The sequence below is a fragment of the Manis pentadactyla genome, chromosome 14 (genome assembly GCF_030020395.1).
Source record: "Manis pentadactyla isolate mManPen7 chromosome 14, mManPen7.hap1, whole genome shotgun sequence".
Classification (NCBI taxonomy): domain Eukaryota; kingdom Metazoa; phylum Chordata; class Mammalia; order Pholidota; family Manidae; genus Manis; species Manis pentadactyla.
Window position 1 is genome coordinate 47795307 of NC_080032.1, and position 23742 is coordinate 47819048.

At 36.8% G+C, this 23742-nt stretch overlaps 1 protein-coding gene across 2 annotated transcripts; it reads left to right on the forward strand.

Annotated features, from left to right (window-relative positions):
• Positions 1-17: 17 nt before the first annotated feature.
• On the forward strand, positions 18-14435 carry SGO1 (shugoshin 1). 2 transcript variants are annotated; one of them, XM_036898296.2, is made up of 8 exons: positions 18-159; positions 2123-2271; positions 2364-2560; positions 5259-5332; positions 7815-7870; positions 8857-9672; positions 11911-12097; positions 12282-14435. In XM_036898296.2, exons 2-8 carry the CDS (start codon positions 2130-2132, stop codon positions 12421-12423), a joined length of 1614 nt encoding a protein of 537 aa, XP_036754191.1. In that variant the 5' UTR covers positions 18-159; positions 2123-2129; the 3' UTR covers positions 12424-14435. The 2 variants fall into 2 exon arrangements, with proteins under 2 accessions (XP_036754191.1, XP_036754190.1); XM_036898295.2 differs by having other exon boundaries at positions 21-171.
• The last annotated feature ends 9307 nt before the right edge of the window (positions 14436-23742 follow it).

A 23742-nucleotide genomic window follows, 5' to 3' on the forward strand; every position in this document is an offset into this window, starting at 1 on the left:
CTGCCCCTCACCCAGCCAATGGGCAAGCGCGGCGGAGAATTTCGAATGTGGCTGCTGTTGTTGGCGGACGAGCAGAGACCGTGCCCCAGGCTTGGGGGACTCCGCGGAACCCTCGCGGAGCCTTGGGATGTAAGAAGCAGGGCGACCGCTGCGGCAGAGGTGGGGCCCAAGGTACCGTGCGCACGTGCCGTGGGCGGCGGGTCTCCGGGCCCGGCCGCCATCCGCCCGGCTCTCTGCGGGGCCCTGCGGATGCGGAACAGGGGCGCCGTGACCCCTGCCGCTCTCCCCTCGGGGGTGTCTGCCGTCGCGACTTCCGCGGCCGGAAGCTCAGGGCTTGGGATCGGACTGAGCGCGCGCCTTCCTCTGCGCAGCCCCCCGGCTTAGCACTCTCCGATGCCCCAGCTTCCTCCCCCGCTACGTAAGTGGGGCCCCGAACCTCCTACCTTACGCAACTGTGTGGATTAAATGATGTGAAAATAAACCGTTTACAGTAGTGAAAATCCTGGATCGACGTCAGGCCGCGCTAACTGGCAGCTGCTGTTGTGCAGCGCGATGCGGTCGAGGGCCTTCCCTTTAAGGTGCCCAGCGTCCCCGAGCGGAGGGCCTGCGCCCTGCGGGGATGACGAGATCAAAGGGCCCGCTCCTCTCGCACCCAGCCCCTCACCCAGTAACACGCAGACTGAGGCAACCCCCGTCCTAGGGCTGTGAACTGTTTCCATTTGTCTCCCCGCCACACCCCCTTTCACATCGTCCGCCCAGACAGGGAATAAAACTTCTGATTATACGGCAAATTTCTTTTGCCGCTTTAAGTTGATGACATGTAATAATGAAAGCTTTTTAGATGAGGCTTTGGCTTTTAAAATACCTTAACTAAACTACCTTGAAGAGTTACTTAATGGCTGTTAAAACGTCCGCGGTTGAAACTTGAAAAACTCCATGGTAGTATGTTGTTTTACACCATTAGTGCTTTTAAAAAAATAGTTGTGCTTGCTGTACTGGAAATATCCTGTATATATTGTATCTACATTATCTGTGTTTAAGACACCAGACACTGCATAGAGGAAAATAACTGAGGCCTGGGGAAAATATTCGAGAAAATGTAAGTTTCAGGAAGATATTTGACTATTAAAGATGAAGGTGACCTTGGTAGTGAGAATTGTGTATGTAGATTGTTGTAAGAAATACGAATTTCTCTTCAATTTTAAGGTCTACATAGTGCAATCTGGGGTAAAAGATGTTCCTGAAAAGTAGTTCGACATGCTTAGTGGCAGAATACTGAAGTGTGTCTGATCTGCAGTATTGAAAGATTTAAGTATATTTATGTATTAACATACTCAATAGCATACTCACTGTCAATGCATGTTTTGCTACTTTTAACTGTATGTGAAACAATCATTATTTAACATCTGGCTTGCCATATTCATGATTTACTTGGAGTTAGCAGATCTGAGTTTTAGAAATAACCTGAGAAAACTGGCATGTTCCACTAACCCAGCTTCCGCTCTTTGTAGCTTTCTAATTGTTATAATAGCATATTCAAATTGCATGTAGACCTACAAAGTTTAAACCTCTGAAGATCCCATTGACTTTCTTGAGAGATGTGCATTTTCTAGTAATATTGAGTTAAAAGAGTGTGGAAGAGACAAGTAATGGAGTGGCCTAATCTAATAAATTAATAATATTAATTTTTAGAGAAAAAAATGGTAAGTAAATCCCAGATATATGATTGCCTGTGAACTACTGTAAGCCTAATAAACACTAAACGTTGGTCATAAGCATGTAGGAAACAAACAATAATAACATCAACATATAATATTTCCCATAGTGTCCAGGATTCAGTAAGCCCCCAATGAGTATTTGTTAAATAATAAATAAGTGCCATATTACAGAGTTTGGAGGTTTACTGAACCTGCCTTATATGGTACCTAAGGAGGATAATGTTATGCCAGAAATGTTAATGAGATTTCAAAGCTACAAAATCTAGGTTATCAGGTTAGCTAATTCTACAGTTACAAAGTTTCTACTTAACCCATTCTTAATGAACAACCTGTGTTTTCAATCTTGTTTTATATTTGATAATCTCTTAGAAAAACTAAATCTCTTTCATTGTTTTAAATTTTAGGCAAAAGATGGCCAAGGAAAGGTGCCTTAAAAAGTCCTTTCAAGACAGTCTTGAAGACATAAAGAAACGAATGAAAGAGAAAAGGAATAAAAACTTGGCAGAGATTGGCAAACGAAAGTCTTTTATAGCTGCTCCATGCCAGATAATCAGTAAGAGATTTTCATGTTTCAGGTTTTCCGTTTTTATCACTTTTGAAGTTTAGATTTAAAACAAAATTTTAAAAGATTTTATCCTCTTTTAGCCAACACTTCTACACTGCTAAAGAACTACCAAGACAACAACAGAATGCTAGCTTTAGCTCTGGAAAATGAAAAGTCCAAAGTGAGAGAAGCCCAAGAGATCATCCTACAGCTGAGAAAAAATTGTTACTACCTCACATGTCAGCTCTGTGTACTGAAAGGAAAACTTACTTCACAACCAACAGAAGAATCTGCTCAGGTATTTTCTTGGCAGAGGCTCAGTTTCTCAGGAAAAAATGTCAAAGCCATGAATTAATAGTTCAGATAGATTATTATTTAAATTAGTGACTGGTAGCTGTGATTAGTGAATTGCTCAGCATGTCTTTCTTCTGTGCTCTAGCACAGCTGTTGTGTGTGGCCAGTGAACAGACTTCAGGCCTCTAGGTGGTTGTGGCTTGTGCTTGTATAACTTGGTTCTGAAAGCAGGCAGCACAACAAGGTACAGCAGGGATAGTTCAGCCTTTTGTACTACTGGTTCCTTGAATGTTCAGCTAAGTGAGTAAAAAATAGGGCAATAAGATAAATGTCTAAAAGTGGTAGTTGAAGTGAACTAGTCCAAAAGTTTTAGTCAGTGCTGTAAATCTTAGCTACACTATGTAGTTCTACTACATCCTGTGGAGTTTTATAAGAACTACCTTACTTTGGGGGATGGGAAGTATTTATGTATTTATGAAAAATCACTTTTATCTACTGTTTGGCTAAATAAGGAAGACTATGCATTAACTTCCAAACAAGAAAATCCCTGAACATTGTGCTGTCCACATTTTAAATCTGATTGTTGTGTAGCAGGGCCAGCCAAAATGTAACAGACATGGAGAAGGCTTGGTTTAGGATGTTCTGTGTGTGTCATTGCACTTTACTCTGGAAAAGAGTAAAGATGAGTCAGTTTCTCCTTTTCTTTTCCCAGAAGCCACTGTCAGAAATTATAAGAGGCAGAGAAAGAGAAATGCAGGGGTTAGTGTCAGGTTTTAACAGAACAGTTGACTTCCTTCCCAGGTGGCCATATGCTTGCTCTGCTGGCAAAGATTGTTGTATTGGCCCCTGAGGTCAAGAGAGCAGAGAAGAAAGCCAGCCCATAGTGATGAGGGCAGAGGTACAGACTTGAGAAAGGAATTAAAGTGACTTCTGTTGACAGGAACTCTCGTCTTCTTCACACAAACCTACAGATCTGCCTGCCTGTATCTATACTTATGTCCCCAACTCCTATCAAAGGCCATGCCCTCCTAGCCTTGCAAATCAGATTCCCTCCTTCCCATCTCCTGTAGGACTTTGCTTCTGAAAGTTTGTGCTCTCCCCTAACATGTATCTCCATCTCTGCTGACTCATTCTAGCTATCATACACATGTCCTTTAGTATCTCTAATCTTAAGAGAAAAAGAAAATAAAAGAAACCTGTTGAGCTCATATCCCTCTCTCCCCTCATTCCTCTGCTTCTCTTCACAGCAGAATTTTTCCAAAGAGAACAGTGCACTTAGTGTCTTCACTTCCTCAGCTTCACTCCCATTTGAACTCACTCTTTTCTGGCTTTATTTCCTACCTTCTGTTGTCACTATGTGCCAAGGTCACGAAAACCTCCATGTTACCAAGGTCAGTGGTCACTTATCTTTCTTCTTGACCTTGAAGTAATAACACAGGGGTTACTGTGCTGGACATACTTCAGTCTGTTCACTTTCTTATCCATCATACTCTCCTAGTTTTCTTTCTAGCTGTCTCACTGTTCCTTGTCAGTCTTCTTTGCTGACTTCTTTACTTTTAAATGTCAATTGTCCTAGACCATCTTATCTTACACCTCTCCAAAGCTTTAAAGAAGCAAAAGTCCTACAGGAGATGGGAAGAAGGGAATCTGATTTCCAAGGCCAGCAGGGCATGGCCTTTGGTAGGTGTGGGGGAAAGGTTAGGGCAGATGGAGAACACAAGTGTAGATACTGTTTATCTGCTGGTGACTCTAGATTTATAGCTTAAAATCTATACATACATACACAAATACACACACACACACACACACACAAAACTACTATTTGATATATCCACATAAATATTGATAAAGGATCTCAAACATATTCTGTACAAAGCACAACCCTTTATTTTCCCCTTTCCAGACATATTGTGTACTTCTTCCTCTCTCTGTCATTGAACCCACTTCCATGCCTATTCAATCTGAGCACACTTTGTATGTCATGACCTTCCACTGGGCTTCACTTCTGTAGTCATAGGGCTGCAGTCCTAGATAATATCATGTCTTGCTTGATTTTCTATGGTGACTTCTTAACTCCTGCCATTGGCCCCTTTCAATCCATTTCATATAACAGCCAGAAATCTTTTAAAACCTTAGATCAATTTAACTTAATATTTAAGTAACTTCCCATCACACTTAGACTAAAATTCAAGCTCATGGCTCTCAAGACCTTGCATTATCTGGCCTCTGCGTTACATTTCTTACTGTTCTCAGTGACTATGTTCCACATGACTTGTCTTTTCTAAACACAGCAAGGTTTTTCCTACATCATGGCTTGTATTTGCTCTTTCCACTGCTTTCTCTTCTTTCTGCTCTTTCAGTGGCTCACTACTTTGCATTCTTCAGACTCAGATAAAAGTCATGCCACCTAAGAGCCCTCCAACCTCAAGCACTCTGTTACTTCACCCTTCATAGCACTTATCACTCTGAATTTACTTACATATCTCTTTTCCTTTCTCTTTAAAATTTTCTTTCTACACAAGAACATAAACTTTAAAAGGGTAGAACTTAATCTATTTTTTTAGCTGCTATAGACCCAGTTCCTAGAACAGTGCCTGGCATCATAGTAGACTGTCACTAAGTATTTATTATTGAATATATGAATGCTTTGCTATGAATATTTCACTTGTGCCAATATTTTCTTTGTTTTCACACATTAACAGAACCAGGAAGTATGTCCCTCCAGAATGGACTCCAGTATTCACAACTCCAGGGATTTATTTGTGAAGGATTTACCGTTAGTATCAAATTCATTATTGTAATTATTAATACCAAGAAAGATTTAATTCTGTGATGATTTCTGAAAACAAATTTACATCATTGACTCTTGTAATTTGAGTCTAATGTTCTCTCAACTGGGAATGTATTTTTTAAAATTTAATATGTTGACATTCTGTTACATATAGCCAAACAAGCTTTCTTATATGAATTACTTTTTTTATGCCTAAGAAATTGCTCTAAAATTTTTAACTGTTCTCTTCAGTTACATATTTCTTTTATCATGTTTTTGTCCTAAGAAGGACTCGGTTATTCAAATGATGGTATTTTGCCAGTACTACAAATAGTCTGACTTAAAAAATAAATATAATAAAACATCATATTTAATACAGCTGTCATACTGCTAATTCAATTCATTCTTAAATACAATCAGACCCACGTACCTTCTACCCTTCACTTAGATCAAGTATACTTTGTTTGCTTATGAATTATTGAGATATATTTACATATAGAAAATGCAAAGATCTTTATTATGCAGTTCAGTGAGTTTGACTAATGTACATACCTTGAAACGAAAACCTTAAGATACAGAACGTAGCCGTAATGATAGCCTGAGGTTTCTCAGTCTTAGTGCTGTTGACATTTTGGGCCAGTTGTTCTTTGTTGTGGAGGACTGTTCTAAGCATTGTGGGATATTTAGCAGCATCCTTGGCCTCCAACCACTAAATACCAGTAGCACATTATGAGAACCATAAATGTCTCCAGACGTTGCCAAATTTCCCAGCGGGGCTGGGGGACATAACAGTCCCCAAGTAAGAGCTACTGTCATGAACCACTCCCTCATGTCCTTTTCGAGTCTATACTCCCCTTGAAGAAGTAAATATTAATAAGATTTCTATTCTCATATTAATTATAATCAATAGTTTTAAAACTGTTTAACTTTTAAGATGTGACAAATTATTTATGTAATGGGCAAAAAAGTTGAAGTAATTATAAGATTTCTAAAACTGTTTTTACTTACTATAGCTCTATTACTTAAATTTTTTTTTTTTTTTTTAATAATTATTTTTTTATTGAAGGGTAGTTGATGCACAGTATTACATTACATTAGTTTCAGGTGTACAACACAGTGGTAGAACATTTATATACATAATTCGAGGTTCCAGCTATCACCCTACCAAGCTGTTACATTATCTTGACTATATTCCTTATGCTATACATTACATCCCGGTTACTTATTTATTTTACCATTGGAAGTCTGTCCTTTCTTTTTTTTTTTTTTTTTTTTTTTGTGAGGGCATCTCTCATATTTATTGATCAAATGATTGTTAACGACAATAAAATTCTGTATAGGGGAGTCAATGCTCAATGCACAATCATTAATCCACCCCAAGCCTAATTTTCGTCAGTCTCCAATCTTCTGAGGCATAACAAACAAGTTCTTACATGGAGAACAAATTCTTACATAATGAATAAGTTACATAGTGAACAGTACAAGGGCAGTCATCACAGAAACTTTCAGTTTTGCTCATGCATTATGAACTCTAAACAGTCAGTTCAAATATGAATACTCATTTGGTTTTTATACTTGATTTATGTGTGGATACTACATTTCTCTCTTTATTATTATTATTTTTAATAAAATGCTGAAGTGGTAGGTAGATACAAGATAAAGGTAGAAAACATAGTTTAGTGTTGTAAGAGAGCAAATGTAGATGATCAGGTGTGTGCCTGTAGACTATGTGTTAATCCAAGCTAGACCAGGGCAATAAAACATCCACGTATGCAGAAGATTTCTCTCAGAACAGGGGGGGTGAGGTTCTAAGCCTCACCTCTGTTGATCCCCAATTTCTCACCTGATGGCCCCCCTGCGACTGTGCCTGTCTTAGGTTGTTCCTCCCTTGAGGAATCTTACCCGTCTCTGGCTAACCAGTCATCTTCCGGGGCCATACTATTACTTAAATTTATATTTAGTTTTTGATGTCCAGAGGGGGAAATTCTCTACAGAAAATAATAAAACCATAATTAGGATGTAACAGCCAGTATTAAAGCTTTAAGAAAATTTCTTGTTCAAAGAACCAAACAGGAACAAGATTTTTTTAAAAAAATGAACAGCGTTAACTTCAGAGGAGTCAGTAGTTAAGCACTGTAAAAGCATATCCTACCAAAAACCCAGTTTGACTCATGATAAAGCAGGTCCTAAAGACTTGAGTAATCAAACTATTTCTTTAATATATTTTATAAGTCCTTGATTGACTGTTTCTCCAGTTACATGAAATTATGAGTTATGGCACATTTTCAGAAGGAACTGTCCAATTTGATACGTTACTTCTTCCAGTGGGAGTTGAATGTCAGTTGTAACAGATGTACTGATTTAGAATGGAATTATGAAATGATACTAAAAGAAAGAAAAAAACTTAATTTTAAGAAAATCTTAATTTTGTTTTTATTTATTACATAATTGCTAAGTAAATTTTTATTTTTCATTGGTATTTTCTAAGGCAAGTTCCTGTTTATGAAGTTCTCTCTCCAAGACAAGAATCTTTCCAAATAGAAGGTAATTCAAGTGAAAAATAAAAAATATTACTTAAGGGTAAGATGGGATCTTTGAGAACAAGTAACAGTTAAATTTCTCTCATTTTTTTTTTTTTAACTTTTTAAATCTGCTCATCTGGTAGTCTGCTCAGAGCAAACCTGTTTAACACAGAATAATAAGTTCTAAAATCCACTTATTATGCCAAACCTATAGTGAGAATCCTTGGGTATTAACTATGGCTGCAGTTTACTGCGCCTTACTCTGGGTCAAGCTCTGTGTTAGGCATTTTACATACGTTATCTCACTCAACCCTCACAACAACCTTGGAATCTAGGTAGTCACTCCCATTTTGTATACACTCAAAGAAGTAAAGTGTCTCACAGGAAGTAGCCCAGATGCAGATGGTAAGAGCTGAACCCAGAGCTGATCTCCAAAGCCCTGCCCTCTTTTCTGCTTTCAAATTGATGTGTTCCTGTTCTCAAATATTAATCCTATCTGAACTAATCTTTGCAGAAGGAATAGCATTTGAATAAGCAGAACCAAATATCCTCACTTACCCTAAAATTAGAGATTATATTTCTTACCTGAAATACTTTCTAATTATCCCAGTCTTACTCATTTTTCAGAGAATAATTTAGCTCCCACTTTTTGGTCTATCTGTCCCACTTTAGAATAGGAGGTTCTTTTCCTCTGAATACACAGATACTTATAGACAACTGATTTTTCCTTAAGCCTTTAAAACAGGGGGCATGTAAAACCCTAAGTTAGAATACTTTTAAAGGTTACTTAAGATTCTTTCACAGGTCAGATATAAGCCTTAAATTGGTCATTGCCAAATAGATGGTTTTATTAAGTTCCTCAGATTTTTATTTACTTACAGTAAATGTGGAGAAACTACAGAATGGCTTTTCATTCATTCCATACTTAATTTTGGATTCTAAATATTTTTGAAATTAAAATTTCCATAAAGTAAAATTATTTTTCTCTTTTATTTTTTAAATTCTCAGAGCAAATACCTACTATTCCTCAAGACAGACTAGTATTTGATCTGGATTCAGATGAAGATAAGTCTACTGATAATGTCTTATTACCTAGAACTGTATCTCTCCGTCGCAATTTAAGGAAACATTTTAACGATTTATGTCAATTCAGTAACTTAGATGATCTTGAAATCAGTCATTTGTCAAAGCAGTCTTTTGAATTGGAAAGAACTAGATTTGTAGATCCACTAGTAAACATGCACATACCAGGTAATGTAGAACAAAATGTTTCTCAATGGAACAAGAATCAAATTAACTTATCACCAAAGCTTATTCATCCAGAAAAATCTAAAACCAAAGAAGACATTTCAGAGGATAAATCTGAGCAAATTAAAAGTAAGCATAGATATGCACAAGGAAGAAAGCAAAAAGAGAAAAGAAAAGCTAACAAAAGGAGAAAGTCGAAATCCGTATCAAAGTACAAAGGCAGCAAAAGTGAAAATAAAAGAAGTGTTTCCAAAAAAAAGTTGGCTAAATCTTTCACTTCCAGTGATGCTTACAATTTTAATTTGGAAGAGGGTGTTCATCTCACCCCTTTCCGACAAAAAATGAATAATGATTCTAAAATGGAAGACAACAACAATGAATCTGAAGTGAGCACCTGTGAATCGAGTGGTTCGGGAGATGATTCTGATGATCTGTATTTGCCCACTTGCAAGTACAGTCAAGACATCACCAGAGAATCAGACAGAAGACCAGTCACCAGGCCTCGATCTAAAAGAGCACCAAAATATAGGGATGAAAAAGAGACAGAGGGTTCTCAGACAACAAAAACTCCTGCCAGTAAGTGATCTACTTGTTGCCAGCATTTTTAATATTTATGATAAATGATCACTCCTGATGCTTATATACTACTTACCATCTGTTTCTCAGGGAGGTTAGAGACTTAACCATCTTTTTCTTTGAGGGAAGTTGCAGTGTGAGTAAATGGTGGGGGGCTGGGAGAGGATCAATCACAGTTGTGTTGCTCTGACCTGCTTTAAGCTTATTTGAATCCTCTTTAAGAACCATTACTACTTGTTATGAAAAAAGCAATTTTACTTTAGGTAAAGGAAGCTTTATAAAAGCGAAGAAGAAACAACTTTTTTGCAGAGTTAGGTTGAATTAAAGTATCTTTATATAATATTCACCTGAAATACCCCCTTGAAAAATGAAATCAAACTTGAATCAGTTACTTGTCATTTTAATGGCTTTGGCTTTATATTCAATTTGACAGGATCATGATGTAAAACAGTTTCTAGTTAATAAAGGTGGTCAAACACTAGAGCAGAAAACTTAGTCCTCAACTGAGAGGCTTCGTATTCTGTAAGACATTTGTAAGACATCTGAAAACGGTGGTTTAGAAAATCTTGCTTTTATTAGTTAGGTCAAAAGTAAGCATGCTTCAAATGTTGATATAGCCTGCATCTACCCACAAAGATTCTGATGTGGTAATTTTAGTTAGTGTATTCTCATAATGTTATTGTGCTATTCCATTTGATCCTCAGAATGACTCTGAAATGTACGTGTCATCGTGCTTGTTTTGTTTATAGGGAAACTAAAGCCTAAAAAAAAAAGTTAAGTGACTTTCCAGGGTCTATCAGTTAGATGGCGGTATCATGCAAATATCTTTTTTTTCTTTTAAATATGTGTAACAACATTGGAGTAAATCACAAGATTGGCAAAATGTCGATAATTATTGAAACTGGGTAACTGGGGGTTCATTACACTATCATCTCTGTGGTTGTGTAGACTTAAAAATTGCCATAGTAAGTTTTTAAAAGAAAAAAAATACACTCTGAAGTAGTGTTGCTCAGATTGGTCCCCAGACTATCAGTATCAACATTACCTGGAAACTTCTTAGAAATGCCGAGTTTCAGGCCATACCCCCATGCCCTTTAATCACAACCTGCATCTTTTTAACAAGTTCCCCAGAGGATTTGTATATACATTAAAGTTTGAGAAGCATCGTTCCAGAATATAGCAACTGACCTGATATTGTTGCTTAACCATATTTTCCAAACTGAGATTTGGAATAATTAGTGTAGTACAGTATGCTTATGTGGGGATGAAAAGTCAGATTATTGAAAACTCAGATAACCCTGGAGAACTTGGTTGCTAAATGTAAGTCATTTTAGTTTTTCTTGGGAAACAATTTGCTTTTCAAAGCTATTTGAAAAGACTGTCTTGCAGTGTCCTTACTGTGTACTGGGTACATGCCTCCCAGTGTAGATGTAGCTCCAAAGTAGAATAACTTGGATGCTGATGATAGGAAAAACACTGGGTCACTTTCTAACATGCTCGCTGTACCAGAGGGGCCTCTTTCTTCTGGTTTACACAGAGGTCATGATTTAGAATTCTCATTTATTTCACAGAATGAGTTTAAGTGGCTTTGATGATAAATGTTGGTACTGAGAGGTCTTGATGACTCTAAAGAACAAAGTGTGACTAAATGAAGTCCCAGAGTTTAATTCATTATGCCCAAGCTATCCTAGGAGATTTTTAATTAAAAAAATTTTTTTAACAATGTTAAGTTTTACAGAAGGAACAAAATAGCAGTAGACTCATAGAACACGGAGAAGGCACTAGTGGTTACCAAAGGAGAGGGAGAAGGGGATTAAGGGGCACAATAATTTGCATTCACAGTATAAGTTGGTCACAGGGATGGTTGTACTACAGCACGGAGAATACAGTTAATGATTCTCTAACGTCTTGCTATGTTGATACGGACAGTGACCACACTGGAGGGAATGAGGACTTGATAATATGGGTGAACGTTGAACAACTGTGTTGTGTATTTGAAACCATCATAAGGTTGTATATCAATGACACTTAAATTTTAAAAAAAAGAAAATGTTAAGTTTTAGTAACTTGTATCATTTCTTCGCATCTACTATAATTAATATTTCAATGCTACCTGGGATGAAAAATGGTAAACAGGTTAAAAAACCTATATTATGTAATGCTGGATTTTTTAATATATTTAGGATATGTAATTGCATACAATTTTAATTCCTGTTATTTGTTTGTTTATTTTTGCAGGCACATTACCTGAAACTCACCAGTCACCTCATCTTAGTCTGAAGGATATCACCAATGTCCCCTTGTATCCTGCGTCGAAAATCAGAAAACTTTCTCTTTTTCCAAAAAAGAATAAAGACAGCCCAGTGTCTCTGCCTAAGCGTAGGTGTACAGCCAGTGTGAACTATAAGGAGCCCACACTTGCCTCGTAAGTATTGTATCTGGGTATTCACTTAATGGTACATGTGGGGGGAGTAAAGTTCTGGAGCTCTGTTCAAGAGTGAGTCTCATTTGAAATATAAAATTCTGATAAAAACTGAGGTGGGAATATTATATATTACATAACACTGTCATATAGTGTAGTAACTTTATAACAATTTTTCCCCTTACAGGAAACTGAGACGAGGGGACCCTTTCACAGATTTGTGTTTCTTGAATTCACCTATTTTCAAGCAGAAAAAGGATTTTAGATGCAGTTCTAAAAAAAAAGCATATGAAGCAAATACAATGAAGCGTTTGTTGGATGCTGTTTAAATTTGTCCTACACCCTCTTCTATTGCTGTCGGACAGTGCGCAAGTGGGTTGGACCACTATAGACTATTCTCTTGGCAGGACTCTGGGTCGTGAAGATTTCGTCAGAACTGCTTCAATGTGGTGTTTTGTCTTAAACCTTTAGTATTTGGTTTACTTTTTGTTTAAGTATAAATAACTGGACTTAAGCATTATAATAGTTTGGATTTCTTATACTGCCTAAAACCCTTAATTTTAGTCAAAATGTATCTTGTACCATTTTAGAAATTAATGATTTTTCAAATTAAGGTGTTTTAATTACAGCTTCTGTCATCTTTATTTCTCCCTTAAATAGAGAATACTAGGATAAATCATTTTTGAAGACAGACTGAGGATCTTTTGAAATGAAATAAATCCTTGAAATTCCCAGTAGGGTATACCCTAAGGTGTTTGTGGACCCCTTATACCATTGTTACATTTCATTTTTCAGATAAAATGTGTATATGAGATCATGGTTAGAGAATTGATAGTTGCTTAGGCTCAGGGACTAGGTGACTAGCTCTGAGCCCAAGCTCTAGGCGTACCTTGTTCAAAGTGATACCTCCCTGAATCACAATTATTAGCTAATGGTCTTCCAGGGTACCTCCTTATTTAGTCAAAAATCTCAAATGTTAAATGTGTGATTACCAAAGCTTGTTTTGTATTTTTGATCAACCAATGAGGGAATTCACTTAGTTCTGAAAGTTTGAAGCCTGTACTTGTGTATACCTCTTCAAACTTTAAAGCACAAGGTTATCCACTTTTAAAGAGCAATAAAGTTTCTCTAGATATTGCTTGTTTTTTTCTTCTGTTCTTTAAATATCATTACTGGTCACCTCTACCATCCGCATCCTTCTGGACATTTCTCCCACCGCATCTTGGGTTTCTCTACAGTCGTCATCATGAAACTCAGCTCCCCTGCCACACTCCATTTAACACTGTTTTCATTGTGACATCTCCAAGTCCATGATCAAGTGTTTTTTACTGGGTGATCTTCCAGTCCTGACCTCAGATTTTCTTGACTGAGTCTCCATATCATTCTGCATTCCTTATCAGCCCCAAATTCTTTTTATCAGCCCCAATTTTTTTCTCCCTGTTGAAATAATTGATTCATGTATCCCACTCTTCCATCATGATCTCATTTTTCCAGTTTGTTCAACCACTCCCTTTACACCTATTCTTTAAATTCATAAAAACTCTAGAGTGACTATCTTATGGTGAAATATGATTTAAAATTTTATTTTTGTCACAGTAGCCACCTTTCAAGTGCTTGCTTAATAGCCACATGTGGCTAGCAGTTACCATATTGTGCAGATATAAAACATTTCCATCACTACCAAAACTTACATTGGGTGGTGCTGCTCCAGGCCGGCTATGGGCAAACTACAGCCTATGGGCCAGATTCACCCTGCTTTTGTATGGTCTGCAAGCTAAAAATGGTATTTATGTTTTTTAGGTGGTTGGGAAAAAACACTTGTCATTGATTTTAATAATAGAAAACACTAGCTTTAAACAAATAAAATACTTAGATATATCCTTGGTTTTGACTCCTTGGCCTGAAACACCTAAAATACTTACTTTTTGGCCCTTTATAGAAAAAGTTTGCCAGCTCCTGCCTCCAGAGCACTGGCTGCCTTTACTTTTGCTTTATGAGCTGACATTCTCTGATCTAGTGTCTAGTTTTGAGCTGACATTCTCTGATCTAGTGTCTAGTTTTGATCCTTACCTTCATCTGCAAATCAATCATTATTCTCAATTTGGTGTTTTTTACTTCTGTAGTCTTTATACTTCTAATATTTCTGTATTCTTGCGGTAGTGTTTATCCATAGACTATTAAGAATTTTTTTGTATTTTAACATTTTACATAAATGTTATTTTGTACATATCTTTGTGCAACTGACCCTTAAAATTGTTTTTGAGATTTATCCGTGTTGGTAGATGTAGATTATTTTCACCATTGTACAGTATATCATTACATAAATAAACCAGATTTATTCTTTTGAGAAATTGCTTCTACTCCATTATTATAGAATAGTGCTGCAGTGAATATTCTACATCCTTGTCCACATGTGTACAAGTTTCAATGAGCTGGTACCTGTTCTCTTAAGTGGTTGTACCAGTTCTGACACGAGTGTGTCACTCTCCTAACAGCAATTTGTAAGTTCCAGTTTCCCCACACGCTATCACTAGCTGGTATTAGACATTAAAATAAATTAGCCAAGCAAGTTTTAGTTTCTCAAAAAACTAAAAATAGAAATAACCAGAGTATCAAGCAATTCCACTTCTGGAAATTTACTGAAAGAAAACAAAATCACTAATTCTAAAAGATACGCACTGCTATGTTTACTGTAGCATTATGTATAGTAGCCAAGATATGGAAGCAAACTAAATAGCAAAATATCCAGTAAAGAAGATGTGCATGTGCACATACATACACACAAAATGGAATATTACTCAGCCCTAAAATAGAACTAAATCTGCCATTTGCTACCACATGGGTTTACCTGGAGGGTGTTAGGCTAAGTGAAATAAGTCAAACCAAGAAAGATGAATATGTATGATTTCACTTATATGTGAACAAAAATGGAAATAGGCTCATAAACAGAACAGAACAGACTGGTAGGTACTATAGGGAAGGCAGTGGTGGTGGAAGGGTGGGTGAAATAGAAGAAGGAAAAATATTAGTGTGGTATCGATGAGGGTGATGGTTACATGAATGTATACATAAAAATTCATCAAGTTCACTAAAATTTGTACATTCTTTGTATGTACCTCAATTAAAAAAGTAAGATTAGTGAGGCAAATGAGTGTGAAATTGTTTCCCTTTTAATTGCTTATGAGACTTTGTACCATTTAGTGACTTACTTGTGAGAATTCAAGTACTGGTCATTTTCATTCCTTCTATGAATTGCTTGTTACATCTTTTGCCGACTTCTCAACTAGAATGTCTTTTTCTTAATAATAGTATTGGTTCTAGAATATATGTATTTTAAATACTATTCCTTGTTCTTATTTACATGGGCTAAGTCATCTTCCCTCAGTTTCTACTTTATTTTTTGTTTTTACCTTGTTGATAGTATCTTGTGATTAGGAGCTTTAAATATTAGGACTGTTTATCACCTTTCCCTTAAGGCTTTTGTCTAAAATGTGCAGTTTTGCTTCTCACTTAGGTGTTTAAGCCATATGGCATTTTGAGGAGTAGGTCTCTTACTTTGCATGAGCAGAGCCAGTTGCCCTAGCACTGTTCATTGACTGATCTAGCCTCTCCCCACTGATTGATATTAGGTCTTTGTCATATACCAAACTTCTTTCCCTTGGTTTTGTCTAGCTTTGGGCTGCATACTGAATAGTCAAAAAAGAAGAATTTTTTTTTGGTGGCAAAATATAGTTAACAAAATTTATTCTTCAGATTATTTGTAAGTGTACAGTTAAACAGTATTAAGTACATTCACACTGTTGTGCAATCATTCCATTATCCATCTCCAGAACTTTTTTTATCATCCCAAATGGAAACCCAGTACCCACTAAATTCACCCTTCTCCCCATCCCCTGGTAACTGCTATTTTACAGTCTCTCACTATGAATTTGACTATTCCAAGTACCTCATATAAATGGAATCTTACAGAATTTGTCCTTTCATGTCTGGCTCATTTCACTTGACATAACGTCTTCAAGATGCATCCATGTCATAGCATGTATCAAAATGGAATTCCTTTCCAAGGTTGAATAATATGCCATTGTGTGTATAATACCACATTTTGTTTCTCCATTTGTCTATCAATGCACATTTGGATTGTTTCCACCTTTTGGCTGTTGGGAATAATGCTGCAATGACAAGTATCTGTATGATACAAATATCTGTTGGAGTCTCTGCTTTCAATACTTCTGGGTTTATACCCAGAAGTGGAATTGCTGGGTCACACGGTAATTCTACATTTAATATTTTGATGAACCACCATACCGTTTCTAGAGCGGCTACACCATTTCACATTCTCACTAGCGATGCATAAGGCTTCCAGTTTCTGCACATCCTTGCTAATGCTTATTGTTTTCTGGGTTGGCTTGTTGGTTCCGTAATAGCCATCCTAGTGGATGCAAAGTGGTACCTCACTGTAGTACTGATTTGCATTTCCCTAATGATCAGTGATGCTGAGCATCTTTTCATGTGCTTATTGTTCATACATGTACCTTCTTTGGAGAAATGTCTATTCAAGACCTATACGCATTTTTGAATTGGGCTATTTTTGTTACTGAGTCTTAGGAGTTCCTTATATATTCTGGATGTTAATCCCCTATCAGATGATTTGCAAATGTTTTCCCCCACTATATGGGTTGCTTTTTTACTCTGTTGAAATATCCTTTGATAAGCAAAAGTTTATAATTTTGATTAATTACAGTTAATCCATTTTCCTTTTGTTGCCTATGCTTTTGATTGCCATATGCAAGGAAATATCCAATCATTGCCAAAGTCAGTCATGGAGCTTTCCTGCTGTTTTCTTGTAAGTCACATTTTAAAAAATATGTAGGTGGAGTTGGTTTGCTAATATTTTGTTTAGGATTTTTTACACCTATGATCATAAGTAAAATTTGCCTATATCCTTTCCCATATACATCCTATATTTCTGTTAGGAAAGCTATACTAGCCTCATAAAATTAGTTGAAAAGCTTTTCTTTTTGCTCTTTGGAACAACTGTACCCATTGACAGTTTGGTATAACTTACCACTAAAACTATTTTATTCTGTGCTTTATGGGGAAATTTTTGTCTTAGTTTATTAATGAGTAACACATTCTGTAATTCTTGATTGTTAGAACTTTTTTCTCATGAATTGTATATTTCATCTGTTTTATTTCATGAAAAAAGTTATAGATTTAATTTTTAAAAAATCTCTATGATGTAGTTATGCCACTTTTTAAATTGCCTATTTGTGCCTGTTTTCTTTTGTACTTCATCATTTTATTTGTCGTTGCTTATCTTTTGTTAATTTTCCTGTTCTGTTAATCTTTTTAAAGGATCAGCTTTTGTTGATCCTCAGTTTTTTTGTTTCCTACATTATTAATTTCTGCTTTTATGTTCTTCACAATTTTTGGGTTTATGCTATAATTTTTCCAGCTTCTAACCTGGCTCATTAATAACTTTTTATAAATTAAAAACTTAATTTAAGTTTTTAAAGGCATTCATTTTTTTGTCTAGCTTCAGTTTCACCGAACTACCTCTTTAGTGTTTTTTATATAATAATGTAAACATGTATTACTTACCTTAAGTTTAAGAATTTTCTAACTTCCATTGTCATTTCTCTTTTGACCTTTACTTATTTAAAATTATTTTTTTCATACCAGATTGGGGATTTCTGTTGTTAGTCTTTGTTATTGATTTTAACTTCTTTTTGGAATACCTCAAAAAATATGATTTGTCTGATGTTGATTCTTTGGTATTAAATCTTTTGTGACTGGTAAATTGTCAGATTTGGCAAATGTTTAACAGCATGTGCTTGAGAAAAATATAAATTCTCTAACTTTTGAGTGCAATGTTGTATACATTTTCAATTTATTTTATCTTTACTCATTTTTCTTCATCATTTACAAAAGAAGGATAATATCTTCCACAATATATCTGGATTTACAATTTTATTTTCCTAGTGAATTGTACTTAATGGATAAAAGTTTTGGATTTACCTCTTTGAACAGGAAATATTACATTTTGTTTTTTAGTTCAAATTGCATTATCTTTCACCAAGCAAATTCAGTCCATTTACATTTATTGTGGTAACTGCTATAATGTGATTTATTTCTGTCAAATATTTTATGCTATCTACTCTGCCTTTTTTCCTTCTTTACTGTTTACCACTGGACTGACGAAGTTCTCATTCTTATTTTTTTTAAGTGGTTATCCTTAAATGGTTTAACTTCTATACTTGACTTTCTAAAGTCCAAATTTCTGAAGTGTATCTTTTATATATCATTTTGATGAAGTCATCTTGATTATCAGTCTTTTTTCTAAAAATGACTTAATTTTGAGCTTTCTCTTGACTTTGAGGATAGTTGGGCAGTTACTCCTCCAGCATTTAATTTTCTTATGGTATTGATTTTGCTTTTGGGAAGTCATGTCATTCTAAATTTTGCTCCTATTTTCTCAATTTATCCCAAGCATTTCATATTCTTGAATTACTGTAAATGAATTTCTAGAATTCATTTCAGTTCGTTGATGGTTGATAGAAATGCAATTGATTTTCATACATAGGCCTTGCTAAGTTCACTTGCTAGTTCTGGTAACTTTTTTGTAAATACCTTAGAACTCAGAAGAGGGGGATTAAAGATGTTGGCATGAGAGGTGAGGTAGAGACCTCCTCCTAAAACCACATATAATATGAAAATATAATTAATACAACTAATCCTGAAAGCAACAGGAAAGAAGGGTGCACCAGACTGCATATACCTGGAGGAAAGAACAGACCTCACAGAACTGGGTAATGTATGAAAGCCAAGACCCGGTGGGACCCAAGCCCTTCCCCCACCACAGCTCACCAGTGGGAGGAAGAGAAACAGAGCGGGGAGGAAGTGGAGGCCTGGGACTGCTTAACACTAGGTGATCTGCTCTGGAGATCTGTTCTGAGAGCACAAACCTACATTGCATGGTGCTCTGATGATATGTGGGGTTGGAAAGCTAAGACAGGCAAATACCTGGAGAGATGGAGATTCCAGCGGCTCATGGAAAACAAAGATCCATATCCAGCTGATCTGGATGGGCAGTCTGAGAGACTTCCTAAAACCGAGAGGGCTGCTACAGCAGCAAGGATTGCACAGACCTTACTGCTCAGGAGACAGGACAGGTACACAAAATTGTCCAGGTGCCCTCTGCCCAGCAGACTGGGAACTTTCACAATCTTCAGACTCTCCATACCCCTGGCTGCCTATGCAGCTCCAAGGCCCCCCACAGTGATATGCAGCCTGCTGCACCTTCCTCCCGGCCAGCCCGCACCTGGCTCACAAACCAGCAAACCCTGCCCTGGCGTCAGGCCAGCCAGAGAGAAGTCCCGCCTACAGCAGCTACAAACGCAAAGCATAGAGGCTTATACCTCTGTGTTCGGCCCACTGGTTCTGGCAGTGGAGACAGGCATAGCAGCTGGGAAGCAGAAAAGAGCTCCTTCCTCCCCCAAGGCACCAGCACCTTTCCCCTGCAACCCACAACATCGCTGCAGGGGCTGAGCAGATCCAGCAAGTACAGCTTCTGGGCCCTAGACGGTGCCACATTCAAATATGAAATGTCAAAGAAACCTGGTTCAAATCAAAATATCAATGACACCAGAAAAAGGGTCGAGTGAGACTGAACAAATCAATCTTCCTGCAAGAGATTTCAAAATAAAAATCATAAACGTGTTCATGGAGGTACAGAAAAATATTCAAGAACTCAGGAACAAATTTAGGACAGATATCCAATCATTGAGGAACATAATGGAGAGTATTAAAAGCAGATTAGATACAGTGGGGGAGATGGTAAATGAAATAGAAATTAGAGAAGAGGAATACAAAGAAGCTGAGGTACAGAGAGAAAAAAGGATCTCTAGGAATGAAAGAATATTGAGAGAACTGTGCGAAAAATCCAACCGGAACAATATTCATATTACAGGGGTATCAGATGAAGAAGAGAGAGAAAAAGGGATAGAAAAAAAGTGCCTTTGAGGAAGTAATTGCTGAAAACTTCCCCAATCTGGGGAAGGAGATAGTCTCTCAGGCCTTGGTAGTGCACAGATCTCCCAACACAAGGGACCCAAGGAAGACAACACCAAGACATATAATACTTAAAATGGCAAAGATCAAGGATAAGGACAGACTATTAAAAGCAGCCAGAGAGAGATAAAAGATCACATATAAAGGAAAGCCCATCAGGCTATCATCAGACTTCTCAGCAGAAACCTTACAAGCCAGAAGGGAGTGGCATGATATATTTAATGCAGTGAAACAGAAGGGCCTCAAACCAAGAATACTCTATCTGGCAAGGTTATCATTTAAATTTGAAGGAGGAATTCAACAATTTCCAGATAAGCAAAAACAGAAAATTTACCTCCCACAAACCACCTCTACTGGAGGGACTGCTATAGATGGAAGGGTTCCTAAGATTAACTAGCTGTCACCTTAAGTAATAGAAAGGGATAGGCAAACATTACAGAATATGATACTAATATATAAAGAATGGAGGAGGAAGAAAGGGAGAAGAAAAAGAACCTTTAGATTGTGTTTGTAATAGCATACTAAATTAGGGAATTTAGACTCTTAGATAGTAAGGAAGTTACCCTTGAACCTTCGGTAACCACGAATCTAAAGCCTGCAATGGCAATAAATACATACCTATCGATAATCACCCTAATGTAAATGGTCTGAATGCACCAATCAAAAGACACAGAGTCACTGAATGGATAAAAATACAAGAACCAGTACAGGTCTACCTCAGGAAAGAAGAACAATCCCATATGAACACTCTAAACTCACAATTAACAAAACTAGAAGAAGAAGAACAAATGAGGCCCAAACTCAGTAGAAGGAGGGACATAATAAAGATTAGACCATAAATAAATAAAATTGAGAAGAATAAAGCAATAGACAGAATCAATGAAAGCAGGAGATGGTTCTTCAAGAAAATAAACAAAATAGATAAACCCCTAGCCAGAGTTATCAAGAAAAAAGATAGTCTACACACATAAACAGAATTAGAAATGAGAAAGGAAAAATCACTATAGGCACCACAGAAATACAAAGAATTATTACAGAATACTATGAAAAATTATATGCTAACAAATTGGATAACATAGAAGAAATGGACAACTTTCTAGAAAAATAACAATCTTCCAAAGCTGACCCAGAAAGAAACAGAAAATCTGAACAGACCAAATATTAACAATGAAATTGAATTGGTAATAAAAAAACTACCTAAGAACAAAACACCTGGACCAGATGGCTTCAGTGCTGAATTTCATGAAACATTTAGTGAAGACCTAATACCCATTCTCCTTAAAGTTTTCCAAAAAATAGAAGAGGAGGGAATACATCCAAACTCATTCTATGAGGCCAGCATTACCCTAATAACAAAAACCAGGCAAAGACACCACAGAAAAAGAAAATTACAGACCAATATCCCTGATGAACATAGATGCAAAAATGCTCAACAAAATATCAGCAAACCGAATTCAAAAATACATCAAAAAGATCATCTATCATAATCAAGTAGGATTTATTCCAGGTGTTACAACATTCGAAAATCCATCAACATCATACACCACACCAATAAAAAGAAGGACAAACACCACATGATCACCTAATACCAAAACCAGGCAAAGACCCCACCAAAAAAGAAAATTACAGACCAATATCCCTGATGAATGTAGACGCAAAAATACTCAATAAAATATTAGCAAACCTAATTAAAAAATATATCAAAAGGATCATACACCATGACCAAGTGGGATTTATCCTAGGGATACAAGGATGGTACAACATTCGAAAATCCATCAACATCATCCACCACATCAACAAAAAGAAACACAAAAACCACATGATCATCTCCATAGATGCTGAAAAAGCATTTGACAAAATTCAACATCCATTCATGATAAAAACTCTCAGCAAAATGGGAATAGAGGGCAAGTACCTCAACATAATAAAGGCCATATATGATAAACCCACAGCCAACATTATACTGAACAGCGAGAAGCTGAAAGCTTTTCCTCTGAGATCGGGAAAAAGACAGGGATGCCCACTCTCCCCACTGTTATTTAAAATAGTACTGGAGGTCCTAGCCACGGCAATCAGACAAAACAAAAAAATACAAGGAATCCAGATTGGTAAAGAAGAAGTTAAACTGTCACTATTTGCAGATGACATGATACTGTACATAAAAAACCCTAAAGACTCCACCCCAAAACTGCTAGAACTGATATCGGAATACAGCAAAGTTGCAGGATACAAAATCAACACACAGAAATCTGTGGCTTTCCTATATACTAACAATGAACCAACAGAAAGAGAAATCAGGAAAACAACTCCATTCACAATTGCATCAAAAAGAATAAAATACCCAGGAATAAACCTAACCAAAGAAGTGAAAGACCTATACCCTGAAAACTACAAGTCACTCTTAAGAGAAAATAAAGGGGACACTAACAAGAGGAAACTCATCCCATGCTCCCAGCTAGGAAGAATTAATATCGTCAAAATGGCCATCCTACCCAAAGCAATATACAGATTTGATGCAATCCCTATCAAATTACCAGCAACATTCTTCAACGAACTGGAACAAATAGTTCAAAATTCATATGGAAACACCAAAGACCCCGAATAGCCTTCCTGAGAAGGTAGAATAAAATAGAGGGGATCTCACTCCCCAACTTCAAGCTCTACTACAAAGCCACAGTAATCAAGACAATTTGGTACTGGCACAAGAACAGAGCCACAGACCAGTGGAACAGATTAGAGACTCCAGACATTAACACAAACATTTATGGTCAATTAATATTTGATAAAGGAGCCATGGACATACAATGGCGAAATGACAGTCTCTTCAACAGATGGTGCTGGCAAAACTGGACAGCTACATGTAGGAGAATGAAACTGGACCATTGTTTAACCCCATACACAAAAGTAAATTCAAAACGGATCAAAGACCTGAATGTAAGTCATGAAACCATAAAACTCTTAGAAAAAAACATAGACAAAAATCTCTTAGACATAAACATGAGTGACCTCTTCTTGAACATATCTCCCTGGGCAAGGAAAACAATAGCAAAAATGAACAAGTGGGACTATATTAAGCTGAAAAGCTTCTGTACAGCAAAAGACACCATCAATAGAACAGAAAGGAACCCTACAGTATGGGAGAATATATTTGTAAATGACAGATCCGATAAAGGCTTGACGTCCAAAATATATAAAGAGCTCACCCACCTCAACAAAGAAAAAACAAATAATCCAATTAAAAAATGGGCAGAGGAACTGAACAGACAGATCTCCAAAAAAGAAATACAGATGGCCAACAGACACATGAAAAGATGCTCCACATCGCTAATTATCAGAGAAATGCAAATTAAAACCACAATGAGATATCACCTCACACCAGTAAGGATGGCTACCATCCAAAAGACAAACAACAACAAATGTTGGCGAGGCTGTGGAGAAAGGGGAACCCTCCTACACTGCTGGTGGGAATGTAAATTAGTTCAACCATTGTGGAAAGCAGTATGGAGGTTCCTCAAAATGCTCAAAATAGACTTACCATTTGACCCAGGAATTGCACTCCTAGGAATTTACCCTAAGAA

Excerpts from the sequence above, each read along its gene's own strand:
- SGO1 (XM_036898296.2), top strand. The coding sequence starts at position 2,130 with ATGGCCAAGGAAAGGTGCCTTAAAAAGTCCTTTCAAGACAGTCTTGAA. Across the intron at positions 5,333-7,814 it reads TTATTTGTGAAGGATTTACC|GCAAGTTCCTGTTTATGAAG; the intron begins GTTAGTATCAAA and ends GTATTTTCTAAG. Across the intron at positions 9,673-11,910 it reads GACAACAAAAACTCCTGCCA|GCACATTACCTGAAACTCAC; the intron begins GTAAGTGATCTA and ends TTATTTTTGCAG.